This window comes from Lemur catta, chromosome 1, assembly GCF_020740605.2.
Source record: "Lemur catta isolate mLemCat1 chromosome 1, mLemCat1.pri, whole genome shotgun sequence".
Classification (NCBI taxonomy): Eukaryota; Metazoa; Chordata; class Mammalia; order Primates; family Lemuridae; genus Lemur; species Lemur catta.
The window spans coordinates 128,390,938-128,409,056 of NC_059128.1; the positions used below are offsets into that span (position 1 = coordinate 128,390,938).

The 18,119-nt window shown below is 37.4% G+C and overlaps 1 protein-coding gene across 1 annotated transcript in view; it reads right to left on the reverse strand.

Annotated features, from left to right (window-relative positions):
• Positions 1-18,119, reverse strand: part of ITGA8 (integrin subunit alpha 8) — a 155,240-nt gene that overhangs the window by 46,518 nt on the left and 90,603 nt on the right. The window contains exons 17-22 of the mRNA XM_045534060.1: positions 17,715-17,869; positions 16,321-16,458; positions 15,746-15,813; positions 13,635-13,782; positions 8,107-8,199; positions 3,456-3,535 (exon numbers count right to left, since the gene is read on the reverse strand). Coding sequence (XP_045390016.1) covers positions 3,456-3,535; positions 8,107-8,199; positions 13,635-13,782; positions 15,746-15,813; positions 16,321-16,458; positions 17,715-17,869 — 682 coding nt within the window. The remainder of the gene's footprint in view (positions 1-3,455; positions 3,536-8,106; positions 8,200-13,634; positions 13,783-15,745; positions 15,814-16,320; positions 16,459-17,714; positions 17,870-18,119) is intronic.

Genomic DNA, 18,119 nt, shown 5'->3' on the forward strand with positions numbered 1-18,119 from the left:
CCATCGAAGTCACCAAAAGCATTAGGCTGCTTTTAGAAAACTGAGATGTGGTCACATCACCAATAGCAGGTCATGTTTATATTCAGGTCTCATTAAGAAAAGAGAACCTCCTTTTTTTCATCATCAAATTGGTCAGAACCTGCCAATTACCACCATCACATTGTTAGAGCTTGGGATATCATCACTAAGCTTCTGATTGAGCCTAGAAGGACTTGTTCACCAAAGTTTGAACCTCGATGTCCAGGCCATTTTATTATCAAATCTGGAGAGTGCTGGTAAACCAAAAAGTTATTTTTTTGTTATTTTTTTTAAAGGCAGGATTCTGAATTCTAACCACTAAGAAGTGATGAAGAAATTTTACTTATTGCAGAGTTTATGGTTCCAAATATATTACAGGTAACTCTTTAATTCAGAAATTTAAATGTAAAAATCATTCTACAGATTAACCAAATTTTGTTCTATTTCACAACTGCTTTGCAGCAATGGCAATTAGAATTATGAAACACCAAAGTGTCATTTCAATTACTGCATCATTCTACTGTGTTTTGTTTCCAGGTAGCTTAAATAACACAATTTTCATTTCACACAATACCCTGAATATGTAAATAGATGTCAAACATTGAGATCGTCTTTGAACATAAGTCTAATAGGAGACTTCTCGCAGCTGTTTTGAAATGCAGCAAGAACAATGGCAGATTTGGAGTCCAGACCTTCTGTCTGGCTAATCAAAATCATTTTCTGCCACCCAAATTTCCATGACACTTGCTACTGCATACCAGTGGGGCCAAAAAAAATCTCCTGGTAAGAAAGGAACCAGGCTAAATGCTTCCTTGACCTCTTTCCTGGAAGGAAACCTCCTTCACTGATAGCACTGCTACATCCAAACAAGCAATACATCACTGCTGTGGACACTGAGCTATTTATACCATCGGTGCTCGTTCTACGCAAGGAACGATGAATTTCCTCTATACGACTACACCCTATGTCATACACCAAGGATAAACATGTTTTTCACTTTATTCCTCTGATGCTATTTTCTTTTTCCTTTCTATTTCCTATTTTTGAACATCCCCTTTATGTTTTCTGTGGTCTTTGCAACGTCAGTAAAGATAACACATGCTCATTTCACCTTTATTAAGGAAGCAACTTCAAGGATGTTCGCAAAGATCTGTTTGCACGTGGGAATTGCAATCTGACACCCGCTCTGCCCCGGGAGGAAAATGTTTATGTCATATAGAGTGAGGGCATGGAGAGACCATTTAATGCAAATATTTGGTCACAGGAAATATTTTAAGTTTACTAACTTACAAAGCCCATTTCTCTTTTGGCTTTTGTTTGTGGAAACAGGCATTTAATGTAAATAAATGCTTATTTACATCCTTGGAGTCTGTCAGCAAAGCATGCAGATAAATGCTTACCTCTCAAACACCCTAGTATTCGAGTTGTACTCAAATACTGTATTCTCAAACACTTTTATCTCTATAATGTGTGTCTGAGAAATTTGATGCTTTATATAGATTGCAGTTCTTTCCAGTTTTTGCATTTTTATATTTTTCAGGATAATGTTAAAATTGTCATGAGTAGAAATGAAATATAATCATGACCCATTGTTTAGATGAATGGGGATTTTAAAAATGTGGCCATTTCTATTTTACATTGAATTCAGCACTTCATTACTGAATTGATTATTTAAATGATGATTTATAGGATGGATCTAAGGAAGGCATTTAGAACATCAGGTAGTATCTTTTGCTTCTTGAACGAGCTGCTAATTGTACTCATTCTCTTCTTGGTAACTGCAATCAAGAGTAAGGAGGAAATACCAGCGAATTTGCTTTGTATCTTTGTACTAGACTTTCTTTCTAAATAAAGGCTGTGTATTTTATGAGAGATGTATCTTTCCATAAGTCACACGAAGCTTCATGTCATTGCAGGATCAATGGCACAGACAATGATGGAGAGAAATGGAAACTTGCAGGCTACTGAATGGGGTGACACTGTTCCTTCACTGTGGCATGTTTTTTTTTTTTGGCTATAAATTTAGAAATATAAACAGAAGATCTCCAAAATGAAAATATTTAGGACTGCCTGAACCTTTTGGGAAAATATATATATTTTTGGACATAAAGAAGTTATTTAATAAGCTTTTGGTAAAATGAAGGGATATTACAGAATAATTCATTCCATCTGCACTCCATCACTAATTCAGATAAAATTTTTTTAAAATGTCTAAAATTCAGCAGAAAATATCTAAGTTAAATTCAGAAAATACCCCATGGAGTTTGTTAGGGTGGATTATTTTTGCAAGACTGCCCTTACAAAGTTCAGAAAAGAACACCCAAGGTAGTAAGTTAGAAAACCTTCCTCCCTAGAAATCCATCACAATTTGGTAGGAGGAAGTAGTTCGTGATGCAGGTTGCAGATTTTTAATCTGCTACATTCTTACAGAGTTTATATATATTTTAAAAACTCTAAACCTTTCATAGAAGTAGCTATTAAAAAGTAATCTGATGCAAACAGTAATTATTCTAAAAGTTACCACATTCTAATGACTAGAATTCTAATTCTGCAAAATATCAAGGTAAATTTAGAGATTAGCCATGGTATACACTAGCATGTGAGAACCAAATTGTAGATATCAACTTCATAGTCATTTTAACAGTTACAACAAGGGTTCAATACACTGGGATCTTCCTGCCTTAGCCTCCCATCCTTTTCTTTTAACATTGGTCTAGAACCATTCAATGGATTTCATTACCAGCTAATGGGTTGAAGTCCACAGCTGGGAAGCCCCAGCCTGCGTGCCACACTACACTCCTCTGTGGATCTTTCATGAAATATTATTTCCAGCCACAAACAAACAAACAGAAGGGATGGCAAGAGGGTAAAGTCACGGGTGAATCCTCGAACACGGTCAGCTTCAGAAAAGGAAGAGAGCTACCTGCATGTTCATCTTATTGTTGGTAGAGAAGGCTCTGCTCTCAAAATATAATATCTCACCTGCATCCTGCCATGGTGCCCCAGGTAAACCATCAGAGACTCATTCACTTTTGAAAATTAAGATTGCAAATGCAAAATCTATGCAGAGATTTTGTTCTCAGGTAGTGGCTGACACCCAGCTGAGGGTGTGGCGGGTTGGGTTGGGGGAGGGCAGGAGGGCATGTGCCTAGGAATGAGCAAAAGCAGAGGTGAAGCTGGTAGGAGGTTGCCCAGGATGAAATTTTACTATCTCATAACTTGGCCTGCATAATAGAATCCCTTTTTCAAAACGCAAAATATTGAAACAACCAAAAATGACTGAGAAAAACAAAGAAAAAAAACAGGCTGTGAAAATTTGGGCTCTAATTTCATAGGAGGTTTTAAGGGGAAGGACCTTGACAAATGACATCATTTCATTCTGGATCGTAATGTCATCATAGAGTGCTGTCAAGACTGTAGGCATTTAAAGGTCTAACCTTCTGATTTGGAGATTGAAGTTAATGCTCATATTTGTTTTCTCAAGACGTGGAACTGCAAAGCGGAGGCCCAGAGAATACTAAAAATAAAAAAAATAAAAATCACACAAGACACAAAGTTATTACATGGGGGAGACCTTTGACACAGCATAAAAATCTTTTCTAAGTCATCCCTGCAAAACTCCACCCTGGATTGCTGTGATTGTCCTTTTTTTCTGCTTCTACCCCAGGTGGCTGAGAGCCCAGAGGAAGTCACATAAGGGCACTGTGGGGCCCAGAAGGTTCAGGTTACTATACATTTTGGTTCTCCTTCTCCACTTAGTACTGCACCAACTCTTCTCTGGCTCTCTTCCTTATGCACTAAATTGAAAACAACTCAAATATACGAGAGGAGATTGATGTAGAAAACTAAGATGCTTCTGTTGGGTGGACAGTCATGTAGTCATTGACACTGTAGCTGTGAAGTCAATGCAACAATATGGAAAATGCTTCTAATGTATAATGAATGACCAATGACAAATAAAGGTTACCATGTTCTATGTGCCATCTGTTTCAGCTATGTTTTTAAGTCTATAAATGGAAAAATTACTGTACAGGAATGATGATGTACTATAAGAAAATATTCCAGAATAATATGTTGTCAGATTAAATTTATGGTTATATGGATTATTTTTCTCCTTTCTTTATTTTCTAAATTTTTTTTTTTTTTTTTTTTTTTTGAGACAGAGTCTCACTCTGTTGCCCGGACTAGAGTGAGTGCCGTGGCGTCAGCCTCGCTCACAGCAACCTCACACTCTTGGACTCAAGCGATCCTTCTGCCTCAGCCTCCCAAGTAGCTGGGACTACAGGCATGTGCTGTTATGGTTTTTATAATTTGAAAATAGATAAAAAGAGGGAGAGAACTAAATCCAACAATGATATAAATAAAGAAGTGAAAATAACAGCTAACATGTATATCCAATGATGTACTTTCTCTCCCAAGCTCTGTACTATACCTTCCATGCATTATCTCATGTAACCATGACACCCACTCTGAGGTAGGTACTGTTACCATTGGCATTATGCAATCGGGCAGCAATCTGAGGATTAGGGAGATTAAGTGCCTTGCTCCAGGTGCAGAGCAAATAAACTACCAAGTTGGAATTTAAATCCCTGCGAGCTGACTCCAGAATCCGTAATCTCAGCCACTTCAGTATGAGAATCAAACCAGTAACAAACACTTGTGTTAATATAAATCAGTAATAATATAAACTAATAATAAATGATCATCTTTATCGTAAGTCATCGTCAGCATCTCACTGGCCCTTACTGATGTGCTATGAGCCATGCACTGCCCTAGTGGCTTTGCATTTCTCATATCATCATATTGCTCCAAACGTTCCCACAAGTAGGTGTTTTCTCGTTCCAACGTGACTTGCTCAAGGTATCTCACCTGATAAAAGGCATAGCTGGTGTTTAAACCCAGATGTGTCTTAGTTATAAAGCATGTGTATCCTTATGCCCCAGCAATGATGAATTTTTTTTATAATTTCAAAAGAGCAATTTTCTATCAGGCCTCTGCATGTACCCTTTCTCTCTTCTTTAGAAGGCTTTTAGCTTTTTCCTGCTCTTTCTACTTAAAGAACTCCTACTCATGCTTGAAAGCTCAGGACAAGAGGTATCTCCTGCAGTGTATCCTCTGATCCTACAGGCTGGGCTAGGCAGAAAGTTTTTCCTCTTTATTCTTGGTTTCCTTCTTTACTACTCTTCCATCATGGAATCTATGATATTGCTAATTTTGAGTTTCTTATTGAATGGGGATTGTTTAGTTTCATCTTTATCTTGTCAGACTCTAGTGTAGGACCAGGCATATAGGAATGGTCCAAGACAAATTGTGGAAAGAATGATGAGCCTGTGCCCTTGTTTGCATACTTCCAGTGATGGGAGTCTTACTACATTGCGATGGAGGCTGCTAATATTGTTCTTCACTGCAGAGCCATTCAGCATGGTATGAAAACACAATGAAGGCATGACAATTTCATACTAGTTAGAGGTGTGAATGTGTTCTTAACTGGTACCAAACACCAGGTGTCTGGGCCATGGATTCTAAAGAGTCTTTGTTAGAACCATCATTTTCTTTCATTTTCCTGCTTGAGAAAATTTGCAAGTTGTTATGAGTCTTATTGGAACATAAATATTTTATATTACTATAGCTACTATATGGAAATGATTTTACTATTTAAAAATAAGAAGGAAAAACTTCTGAATACTACCTTGAATGTTTAATAAAAAGTCACTTGGAAACTATTTTTTAAAGATATTGGAATGGAAATAGATATTCCTGGTGATTTATGAGGCATTTTTAATATTTAGGACTGCTTTTACAGTTGGAATTTTACTACACTCCACTAAGAATCTTCTTTTTAAAGTACGAAATGAAGAAATAAATAAATCAAAGTGTTTTATAACAAAACAGAATGCAATAAAATTTGATGTGTTTAAGGGCATTAAAGGGTGAGATAAGAAAGCTATTAGGTTTCTTCGACTATAGACCTCAGAGATAAATGAATATAAACAATTTACTTTTCTGACTTCTAAAGATTATTTGCTGGTAAAATGGATTGGCATCCTTTCACATAAACACATTCGTGGTTAAGACCACACTGCTACTTCTCCTCCACTTTGAATGACACTGGTGGCCAGTTTTTGTTTCAAGTTTATTCTTAGTTATTGATGATCTTAGATGATCTCTGGTCTAAATGTTGCACTTCTAATACTGAGAAAGGAACGAGTGACCTACAGACGCTAACACTGTTGCTAGAATGTCAATGCATTTTTCTATTTGGTCTTAGGTAAACCTCCTCATATCCAGTTAGGTGGTAGGATTCTTCTTGAAAACTGGCAAAAGGATTCACTAGCTCTTAGGTAAAAGGATTCTAATAAAAAGCGTTCTAATATCTCAGTTTGGACCTCCCATTGTATCTTTCATGGCTTCATTTTAAAATATCATCTGTTATTCGTTAGTTTTTATCTGAGTACTTTTCATAATTTGGGGGACTGCATAGAACATGGGCTCTGTGGTCAGGCCTGGTTTGAACTCTGGTTGTGACCTTGATCACCTGTATGACTTTGGGCAATTCATTTGAGTTCTCTTGGCCTCAGTTTCCTCATCTATAAAGTGGAGGAAATACTTGATTCATAGGGTTGTTCTGAAAATTCAATAAAATGACATAAAAGGGACCTCCTGACCCCCAGTGATGAGTTTATAACACAAAAGACAGTCAATCCACAGTAAGCAATAATAATCTATTAGAGGAATTTACCTTTCTTTTAAATATTTATTTATTTTTGACCTAAGAAGTAAGTTTACTGGACTACAGTTTAGCACATTTTTTAAATGCCCAAGATCAATGTAATGTTATAATGTAAAAGAACAAAATTATTATTCTAGCTTAATATCCTAAAATATAAATTGGGAACGGGTATTACTTGAGAAAAGCTTCAAATGCTCACGTAAATGTGTAAAACATCGGGCTAAGAGATTTACTTACTAGAAGACTGATCAGCACCTTTAAAAAACAAATGTGTACCCGAATTTCCCAGGGAAGGATATATACTTAGCTATGACTACAGAATTCCCTTTGAAAGCCTTAACTCAAAGGACTAACACTCTTTGGAATATGCTTTGAGAAGTTGCTTTAATACAAGCCTACAGTTATAGCTTTCCATGAATTTTTTTTTTTCAAACAGGCCATTTCACCCATAAATAAACACCTAATTTTAAGTAGAAGAATATGTATGTTCAATTTATGTAAGATTTAATTATTAGGACTTTCAGACTTCAGAATTTTTGTCTGATTTATAACTTCATAAAATAATTGCTACTGTCATATTTAGTACAAGAAGGTACCATGAATATACTTAAACTACAATTGCATAAAATAAATTTATTGTCCACATTGTAATCCTGAATGGAAAGTTTTAAAACCTGAAAACAAAAAGGAGGAGGAAGAAGAAGGGGAGGAGGAGGAGAAACAACTCGTATTTTTTCACAAGCATGTTGGAGATCATTATTAACATTTTTTTTCCCTTGCTACAAAGCTACCAACAATTTTCTATATTATTCTTCAAGTAAGATAATGGAAAATATAAACCTGGTAAAGTTAACTTAAAAAGTGCATTATGGTAATATTTTTTAATATGGAAATACTGTGAATGATATTCATATAGGAAGTATATTGGAAATAAAGGTTAATTAATTATCCTTATTAGGGTCTTTGCTTTAATTAGGTTATTTTTAAAGTCACTTACTTTCCACTGTATTTATTTTTAAATTCAAAGAAAGACTATAGCTAAATTCAAAGAAAAAATATTTGAAGAAAAAATTCTATAGTAAAAGAAAGTCTTCATAGATTTGTTGTAACTAAAAGACACATAAGAGTAATATCTAAAGAGAAAGCATAGAAAAGTATGCATCTTTTTGTGTTTTTAACCTGAGATTATTTGCTCTGTGTAGGTTAGAATGCTAAATCCCACTACCCTGGTAATTTCCTGCGTAATTTGTTTTAGCTGCCATGTGCTGACTTGCTGAGTGCTAATTGGAAACTTTCCCTTAGTTCTCTGCAAAATTCAGGTAGAAGGAAATCAGCAAGTACTTCTGGTTTTCTCTTACATTTGTTCCAGCCACCATAGGGTTCCCGAGGTCACACACCACCATCCTGGTTACATTTTCCGCCTTGTACTCACAGCTCAGTGGTCGCAATTCCTACAAGGGGACAGAACACCAGCATGGAGTTCAGGGGGCCAGAATCAATTACATCCTGTCACAAAAGCAATGCTGGGGGCCTGGGGGGGGAGGGGGGTGCTCCTGATGTCAAACACCTGTGTGGACAACTGTGCACAAAGATTAATTTGTGACCATTAGCTCAGAAGAGAAACTTGAGAGAAAAAGGTAGAAGTTAAATTTTAAGAAGAAATGTATTGGGATGGTAAATACATTTATTGTGTTTGATTGAGGATGATAATGCTTAATACAGTATTTATGTTCATTATTTTCACCAATGTTAACATGAAACCCAGGGCATGAAGATCACAAATAATTAGACATGAGTAGACAAATGTATTCCTTAGGTTAGTGTTGCAAAAGCAAAATGACAATGATATGCACAGATGATTATAATACTCAATGACCGCAAGAAAATTGCCTTGAACACAAATTTCTACATTCCATGGTCCCACTTTGAGATAACACAATCAATTTAGTTCAATCCTTCAAACATATAAAGAGAACACCTTTATATTTAATCAGTACTTCTGATCTTCTCCCCCTCCCCCCATATCCTATTCTGATAGAAGTTTGTAAAAGCTCGAGTTTGAAGAGGTCCTTGGAACTATATGCTGGATAAGGTCTCAAGGTTGTGCAGAAGAGAGCAGGAAGTCAAGGTGTGTCCTCGAACTGCTGCTCTCTGCTCCCAGATCCACCCTGTGTCCTCGTGCACTCCTAGCCACCCAGAAATCCACCCCTCACTCTCCACCTCGGTTCTTTTTCCATTCTTCAAAGCCTAACGGCCACATTCTGGCCCTGCTCTGCTTTGGGTAAAGCATGTAACTAACTTTAAAATCCTCTTCCCAGAATCACCCAGGTAGCCACACACATCGAAAGTTCTGTTTTAATTAATGGGAAAGGAGTGAATCACTGATGTCTGGAGGTACCACTTAAGAACACGCTCTCCAAATACCCTGAATGTCATATTAGTTACACTGAAGGAGCTAAGATGTATATTTTCAAAAAGCCAGTAACATATTCTTTTTTTGTAAAGGGAGTTTTAAAACATATATTCAACTTCTTAAGGACCCATAACTAACCTTAACAATGCAGAGATGTTTTGTGTTGGGATTACTAACTCAATCACAAAAATAGAAGAGAACCACCCAGCAAAAGCTTTCAAAAGTCCCCATGTGTCCTTTGAATATAATTCAAGGATTTAGTTTCTACAGTAAATATTTTTTATCTTACCTAAAGGCTGAAAGTTAAATGTATATTTTTTCCAGCTTTCTATTCATAGAAATAGTTCTTTGCCATCAATCAAAGCTCTTTTCTCCTTCACACACCCTCCTGCCTTTTTCTTTTTTTAACCTTTATTTCCTCTCTCTTGTGAAACAATGACTGTTTTTCTAGATATTTCTAGATTATTTTCTTCTGCAGTTCCAGGGACATTCTTGTTCTAATCCATTTATAGCTCAGTATTATTCATTCACTAAAAATATTAACTGTGGACCTGCTATTTACAGGCCCTGATACATAAGACCACTTCTCCTCACTGAATTTTTAATTATTATAATAATTATAACAAGTAATTATAAGCAATTGTAACAAACAATGGAAACATGCAATTACAGTAGAGTTTGGTACATTTTGTGATAGGAGAAATAAATAATGGCAAAGGAAAAGGAAGACATGTGCATAGATTCAAGCAACCAGAGAAGGCAACTTGGAGGAAGTGGCATCTAAGCTGGTGGCAGTGCAGATCAGTGGTTAAGAACAGGGGCCTGGACCTAAAGCTGACGTTTGAATCTTGTTTCTGCTACATAATAATGGCACAACCTTGTGCATGTTACTTAATTTTTTCTTATCCATAAAATAGGGATAATGAGAGCAGTTTTTCCAGAGGCTGTTATGAGGATTAAATAAATTAAATACATGCAAGAACTTAGAACAGTACCCAGCCCATAGCAACTGTTCAATAAAGGTGAACAGTTTCGACTACTATTATGTCTCAGCTATCATTAAGTCTCAATTATTATATGAAAGATGAGTAGAAGAAAGAAGCAGAAAGAAGTAAGGTAGATAAAGAGGATGAGGGAGTAGAGTTGGTGTGTCGGGAAGAAGGAACCGTCGGAACAAGCTCTCAGTGGCAAGAGCAGAGGGACATTGCAGGCACTGAAAAGAAATTCAGTCCAGCCGGAATTTAGGGTGTGCGGGTAAAGGAAAGAATCAACAAGTAGCCATGAGGCTGAAGCGGTGAGCAGGGGTGATGGCATTAAGGGCCTCCCAGGCACCTTAAGGATTTGAATCTTATCCTAAAAGCAATGGGGAGCTGGAGAGGTTTTAAGCAAGAGAGTGACATACTCAGGTTTGCATTTTGCAAAGGTGGTTGTCTCTGCAGGGAAGGGGCCGCAGGCACAGAAATGCTGAGATAAAGCAGGAGACTTGCAATAATCTGGGCAAAAGATCATGCCAGCCAGGGTGAAGGTGGTGACGGTGGCACGCAGATGGAGAGAAGGCAGAACTAGAAAGAGTTAGGACTCACTTTAGGCTTTAGAAACCAGGGGGATGCGGGGAAGAGGGCGTGACTGTAGGAAGACCAAGAGTCTAGTTATGGACGTGGTGGAAGAGAGGTGGCTTGAGATTGAAGGGAGATGAGTATGAGGTCCCCAGAATAGCCAAATTCATAAAGACAGAAAGCAGAATAGTGCTTGCCAGGGCCTGGGGACAGGGAGCAATACGGAATTATTTTTAAGGGGTACAGAGTTTCTGCTTGGGATAAAAAAGTTCTGGGAATGGATAATGGTGATGATTGCACAACAATGTGAATGCAATGCCACCGAACGGTACCCTTAAAAATGGTTAAAATGATACATTTTATGTTACATATATGCTACCAAAATAATAATGATGATGATGTCAACAATAAAGATGAAGCACGTAGACTTTTATTCCTAGAAAAAATTTAGGAGAAAGGTCACCGAGGGGAAATATAAAGGCTGGCTCAATTATGGTTTCTAAAGAAATGATTAACATCGACATTTTCTGAAAGGTGAATCTCAACGAAAGAACAGCAAAACTTACAATCAGATAATTCCTAAGGCTTTTCCGCTTGAGAAAAAATTGTTTTTAAAAAACAACTTGAACTGAGTTTAAATAAAAAGGTACACAAACCTCAAACTGCTTGAAAACAAAGAAGAACTTGGCATGTGGCTTAGCCATGTAAAATTCTAAGAATAAGTCTCTGCCCAAGGGAAATTGATGGAGGAAAAAAAATAGTTAGGGATTTGTTTGAGATTATGGGTAATGTCTGTTGTAATGTTTCCGGCCAAAGATAGAATGATAAGCTCTCTCCCATGTTTTCCATGCAACAAAGTGAACAGTAAACTGGATGTTTTGCTGAAAGAAGAATATTTCAGAATAGAAGCTTTGTTTAATAAAGCCAGGGTTGGAATGACAAGAAGGGAATTGAAATAAAAATACAAATGGAACCCTGAAACATTTTTTTAAAAATGACATGCTTGAGCTTTATTTTTGCATTTGTTTATGTATTATTTGCATGGAAGTATTTGTAGGTGGTATTTATCTTTTTTCTTTTTTTTACTGGTAGAGATTTTATTATAAGATGACATTTTAAATTCAAAATAATTATTAATCATCATCTTTGTAAGTTGTATGTATAAGTGCTCCATTGATTCTTATTTTTTAAATCTTGAAGTGACTTTATAGAGAAATGAGGATAAAATCACATAATTAAAAAAAGAAGAAAATGGGATGACTGTAAACCATTCACTGGAGAAATTAGGGTTTAAATTGATTTTCATGTTTGAAATAGAAGAGAAATAAAAGCAGGGTGGAGAGCTGCAAACACTCTTGAAAAGAAGTGGAATGATTTTTCCTCTGTATTCAAGATCACTGTTAACATGGAAGAGTTAGAACATTTTTGGATTATTTTTTAAAACCCCTTTATTGAGATATGATTGACATACATAAAGCTCTATACCTATTTAATGTATACAACTGGATGGGTTTGGAGATATTTTTTCTATAAATTTCTTAAACAGAAACAATTATAATTTTAAATGACTGGCAAGATACTTGTTACTCAACTAGATTTCTTTTTTTATTGAGAAGATAATTCAACTACAACAAAAAATCATGAGACTAGAAGTGTGACTAGAGAATTTTATATTCCCTAAGTTTTTAAATGCCTTAAAAACACCAACATCACCACAGTTCGTTAACATCTCTTTGGAGGAATTACATTTGGTTACGATATTCAATCATTAGAATGTTTAATATCCTAATATTCCATCAAGGTCCTCAGAGGATGCAGTATTTGGAAACAAGGAGTCATTTAATAAATTTTAGTTAAATGAACAAATCTATCAGCAAATATTTAAGGAGCATCTATGATGTTCTCAGTCCTGTGAAAGAAATGTAAAATTTGGTCTTTACCCTTAATTGTGATTCTATGTATTTCTGAAACTGAGGGACTGTCTCCATTGTTCCATAATGTATTTATAATGGTTTTCTAGACCAAGGATTAAGAACACTGCAGAACCTAAGTATACTTTGGGAAGATTCATGTTCTGGTAATAAAAGGAAAGATTATAAATAGCCCTGTTGCCATTTTAATAAATAGTGGCATTGAGCACTGGCAAATGAGGAAGGCCAGGCTCTTCCTGGTCATCATTCTGACAAGGTGGACAAAGAAGAAAAAAATGAACTTGTTTCCCTTCCAGGCTGTTATCAGTGCCCAGCGGGGACTGGTTGGATCTTCTTCCCCAACCGATAATGAAAACCAGTCTCGGACGCCGCTCAAAACTGAAAGGAGCTCAACTCAAGGCTAGAAAAGCCAGCGAGGGCAAGAGAATTTAGCTGGGGAATTTAGCTGATCGATCACACCGGTAAACTGCTTCTTTTAGCCAGTTTTGTTCTCTTCCTTGCTTCAGCTCTCAGTCTTTGGCCAATTTATCTTTGCACTGTGGCCAAGAGACATTAACACCATGCAAGCCCATCCCCCTTGCTGGTTCATTGCTATGACCATGTAACAAAGTGAGGTACTGTTAGGCTGAACCCAGAGGCTGGTGGGAGGTTCCATGGGAACGGTCCCTTTAAACTGGCCCCACCCACTTTGAGGGCCTGCCCAAACTCCACCCCTTTGAGAGCCCGCCCAAACCCGACTATAAAAACCCCGGATGCCAGCCATATCAGGGTTGACGCCATCTTTGTCTCTGTTCATCTGTTTGCACACGTTGAAGTAAACTTTCCACCTGTCCCGGGCCTCGTGCGTTCCCATCGGCGTTCTGACAGGTACCCTTTTGCTCTCTTTTATGTAGAAAGCAACTTTCAGTTAAAATGGCCCTACTTCACATTTATTTCACATCAACAATATCCCTAGCTCTTTACTGCAGATAAGCGGCCGGCATTACCTTGTTGTTGCGTTCGATCCCAACGTAATCTGCCTCTTCTGGTATCATCACAAGAAGTTCTGCTTCGTAGGCTCCTTCCCCTTCATTTCTTGCGTTTATTATGAGCATAAGGTGATTTTCATCTCCGATGATGACCTGATGCTTATCTCTGAAAATGCAGTTTAAAAAGAATTATTATTAGGGCCGGGCGCGGTGGCTCACGCCTGTAATCCTAGCCCTCTGGGAGGCCGAGGCGGGAGGATCGCTCGAGGTCAGGAGTGAGACCAGCCTGAGCGGGACCCCATCTCTACTAAAAAATAGGAAAAAAAATTAGGTAGGCAACTAAAAATACATAGAAAAAATTAGCCAGGCATGGTGGCGCATGCCTGTAGGCCCAGCTACTCGGGAGGCTGAGGCAATAGGATCGCTTAAGCCCAGGAGTTGAGGTTGCTGTGAGCTGAGCTGACGCCACGGCACTCACTCTAGTCCGGGCAACAAAGCGAGACTCTGTCTCAAAAAAAAAAAAAAAAAAAAAAAAAGGATTATTATTAGGTCAGTCTGAGCAAGAGTGAGACCCCGTCTCTACTGAAAAAATAGAAATTAGCTGGACAACTAAAAATATATAGGAAAAATTAGCCAGGCATGGTGGTGCACGCCTGTAGTCCCAGCTACTCGGGAGGCTGAGGCAGGAGGATCGCTTGAGCCCAGGAGTTTGAGGTTGCTGTGAGCTAGGCTGACGCCACGGCACTCTAGCCCGGGCAACAGAGCAAGATTCTCAAAAAAGAAAAAAAGAATTATTAGGTAACTCTATTTCTCTGGCTTCATGAATATTTTTCTTAAGGATGTATCTGGGGGAAAAGAAGGGAAATGGTAAATACAAGACAGGACAAAAAAGAAGCTGGATTATCAATGAAGAGATAATGGGAAGAATCAAAAGAATCATTTCTGGATAAGAAGAGCAGGAAAACACCCAGGGGTGTGCTGGTAAATGTTTAACAACCAGTTCTCAAAAAAGGAAAAGTATTAATTTATAGCACTGTCAGAGTCCAGTGGTGTAAATCCACCCACTGTGATCAATTTCAGGCGACCAACGTGTAACAATTTCTAGCAGGATTCCTACAAATTTAACATTTGGCTTGCAAGCTAGAATGAGGCACCTTTGGCAAATCCCTGGAAACATACCCTAAGAAGAAGATGAATGATGGAAAAAAAGGAAGAGAGATGGTTTAGAAAGCAAGAGGGGGAGATTAACACAAAGTGGGTAATAAGAGGGAAGAAATAGATAAAATTAGATTTTAAACAGCCGACAGAGGATTTTGAGGTCTTCTAAGTAAACTTAATTCACTTTGTACTACAAACCCAATCAGCATTTGGAAATGCCTCGTCCACTTTTGAACCTTACTCAAAGCCATTGCCTTTGACATTTGAGAAGTTAAGAAATTTGGGAAAAGTCCCCTTGAGGAGTTACCAGGAAGATTCCAAACACTCCAGTGGGATAGTTCTTGGGAGAGAAAGGAGCCCAAATCTGCTTTTTCTACCATAGGATGTTTTACCTCTTAGTTCTGTGTCTTTCTATTAACGTAACATAGTACAAATTTCAGTGTTGGAGTAAGGCTTCCCATTACTGGCAACTGTAAAGCCCTTTGATTCTTATTTGATTTTGTGACACCTTCTGCTTTACTCCATAGAGTTCCATGTAAGTTATTTTTTTTTCAGTAAATTAAAATTAATTTTATTTTGACAGTTTTAAGGATGACTTTGAATCAAGGGGTGCTGCAAAAACCAGTTTGGTTAAGGTGTAGATGGAACCTGCCTTTGCCTGCTTGACTGAGGTGAGTAAATGTAACCCGAGCCATCCCATAGATGAATTTACTTTTAACAAAAACATTTTTTTTTCACTTCTGCTAAAGATGAAACAGCCCAGGCAGAATCCTAGGGCATGTCACTGGACACTAATGACAAAGAACTGACCCAAACCACAGGCTAACCCAAAGCATAGCTAAGCTCAAGAATTTCATGTAGCATATTTTTTTTGTAGTCATTGTAAGTGTATACTGTCTCCTTTAAGAAGCTTTAAGTAAACACCTGTATTCCATTAGATATAATGCACACGTTTATTTATTTAGACTTACGGTCTAGCCGACAGCTTCAAGTCAGGAACACAGAGGTTGTCTTCCCCACAATCCACCAGGATGTGAGCCTGTGTTGTGCAAACATGCATCAGGAACAACCTGGGAAAACCTGAATCACATCCTTTCTCTTGAAAAATCTGAACGATTCCACAAATTAAACCAAAGCTTTCATTTCACTGTGTACGACTCTGCCCAGCAATATATCCTATGTAACATGGTGACCTTCCAGTATAGGCTAGTTTACATAATAGCCCAATTCCAGTGCATTCTCAAATGTCTGCAAAGAATGCTACTCTGGGAATGTTTTGAGGATTACAGGCTGTGTTGCTTCTATTACAGTTACGTTTTGAACAAATTAAATCTTGGTTGCACAAGAGGAAGGGCTTCTGAAAAACACAATGATGCAGTGTTTTAGAAAACATGTTAGGAAAAACTCCCGAATGTTACATGTCTGTGTGCAGGAATAAAAACAAAAGGGGCTGACTTTCATCTTAAGACCACAGGAGCAACCCCACCCCCACCCCCGCTCCAGAGCTTGCTTGGGAAAGTGCTATCAAAGATCACCAGTGACTTACCTGTTCACTAACAACATTTTCCCTGTAGTGGTTCAGTATTGGTTTCACTTCCAGGCCTTCTTTAAAGGTGGATTCATTCAAACTGTAATTCAAACTAATGTTGATTGGAGATAATTTATCTCGGAATTCAGTTTCATCCTAGAAAAAATAATCACAAACTCCAGAGAGGGTCTATGAAATAGCTGCAAGATGTCAGTCTGCAAAAGGCAGGGAACACTTGATGTTACTCAGTGAAAGTGAATGATGTAGCAATTATCTTTGCAGCAGGCTTAGATGCGTGCAGATTTATGCAGTATATAGTAGCCAGCGTAATTAATATACATTCCATGATGAAATCATTTAGAGTCATGGCTTCAATGAAAGATACTTCTAAAGGTAATCTTTGGGTTCTCCAGACCTTCAGCAACTCACACAGAATCAGTCAGTTCACAGAGTAAAAGATTGCATTTATATACCATAAATGTCACAAAACCCATAATGAATTTGGATTTTTGTTTTCATGACGTTGCCACATTGTATGAGTCTCTTGGGCTCAGAGGAAGAAAATATCTTGGTTCCCTTCCTCTCTTACCAGCTTTTTAAGCCCTTACTTGCATGAACTTCAAAACACCTTCAGTACACTTGAAGTTCTCTTGGAAAAAGAAACAGAACTCCTCCCTAGGAGAAGGCTGAGCACCAAGCAGAAAGCACGAAGGACACAGAGGATATGTCATCCTTCAATTGTGTGCCCATCAAGGCCATTGTAAGACATAAGGGTCATGTGCCCAACTCTTCATTCTTGAGTGTGATTGTAAACTTGTGGTTCCCCTTGCTAAGTTCCTTAAAGGAGGAGAGGAAATGAGAATGGATGATCACGCCCTAACAACTGCCAAGGCGAAGATAGATCATTATGTTGTCAATATTTTCAATTTTTAAATTTCATGGTAGGTTTTGGAGTAATTGGAAAAATACATTGCTTTAAAAAATAATTAAAAATTACTTTTAATAAAAGTTTTGAATACCTAAATGTTTTCCTGAGTTGGCTCTGAAATGCACATTGATAAAATCTAACAAGACAGACTCACATAGGAGAAAAATTCACGTAAATTATGTTGAACTTTTATGTTTTGGGGGGAGGAGGTGGCTAGAAATGAAAACCATCTGAGTTTCATGCCCTTACAAAGATTTTGTTCAAAACAAAAAGAAGCCTTAGAAATTCATAGCAACACATCATTAGGTTAGTTGAAGTCAGGGTCATGAAGAGAGCATTTGATCTTCAAATCAAGTTTCCTCCTACGAAAATGGAAATAAACTGATGGATCTATGCAGACACATATGATGGTTAAATGGAGAAAAATGGTTGGAATTTGGATATGAATGTGAAAGGCCAGAAAAGTTATTTCTGGAACACTTACTCGAAGGTAAACAATAAAATCCTGGCACTGGAGGGGTTTCTGCCTCTTTATCACAAGAGGGAAGACACGATGGGACTGATGGTTGCCAAGGAAGAGCGTTCGTTTAATGGCCCCTTTTTGTTTCAGGGAATCTAATTGCACCTCAGCCACCATAGCTAAAGGACAGAAAGAAAGTAAATATAATTAGGAGAGGAAAAGTATTCAGTGAACATAGTGCTCTGTCAGATAAATTCCCATTTCAAGTTGCTTATTCAGGAAATTTTTTTTATTATTAGACTCAAACATGATACATGAACTGAAAAAATTTTATAAAACACTCTATAAGCTAAAAAATTTTTGTAATGGTTTTATACAAATTGTCATTTTCCTCATAATTATATCTTTGTATAGATAATATTATCACCA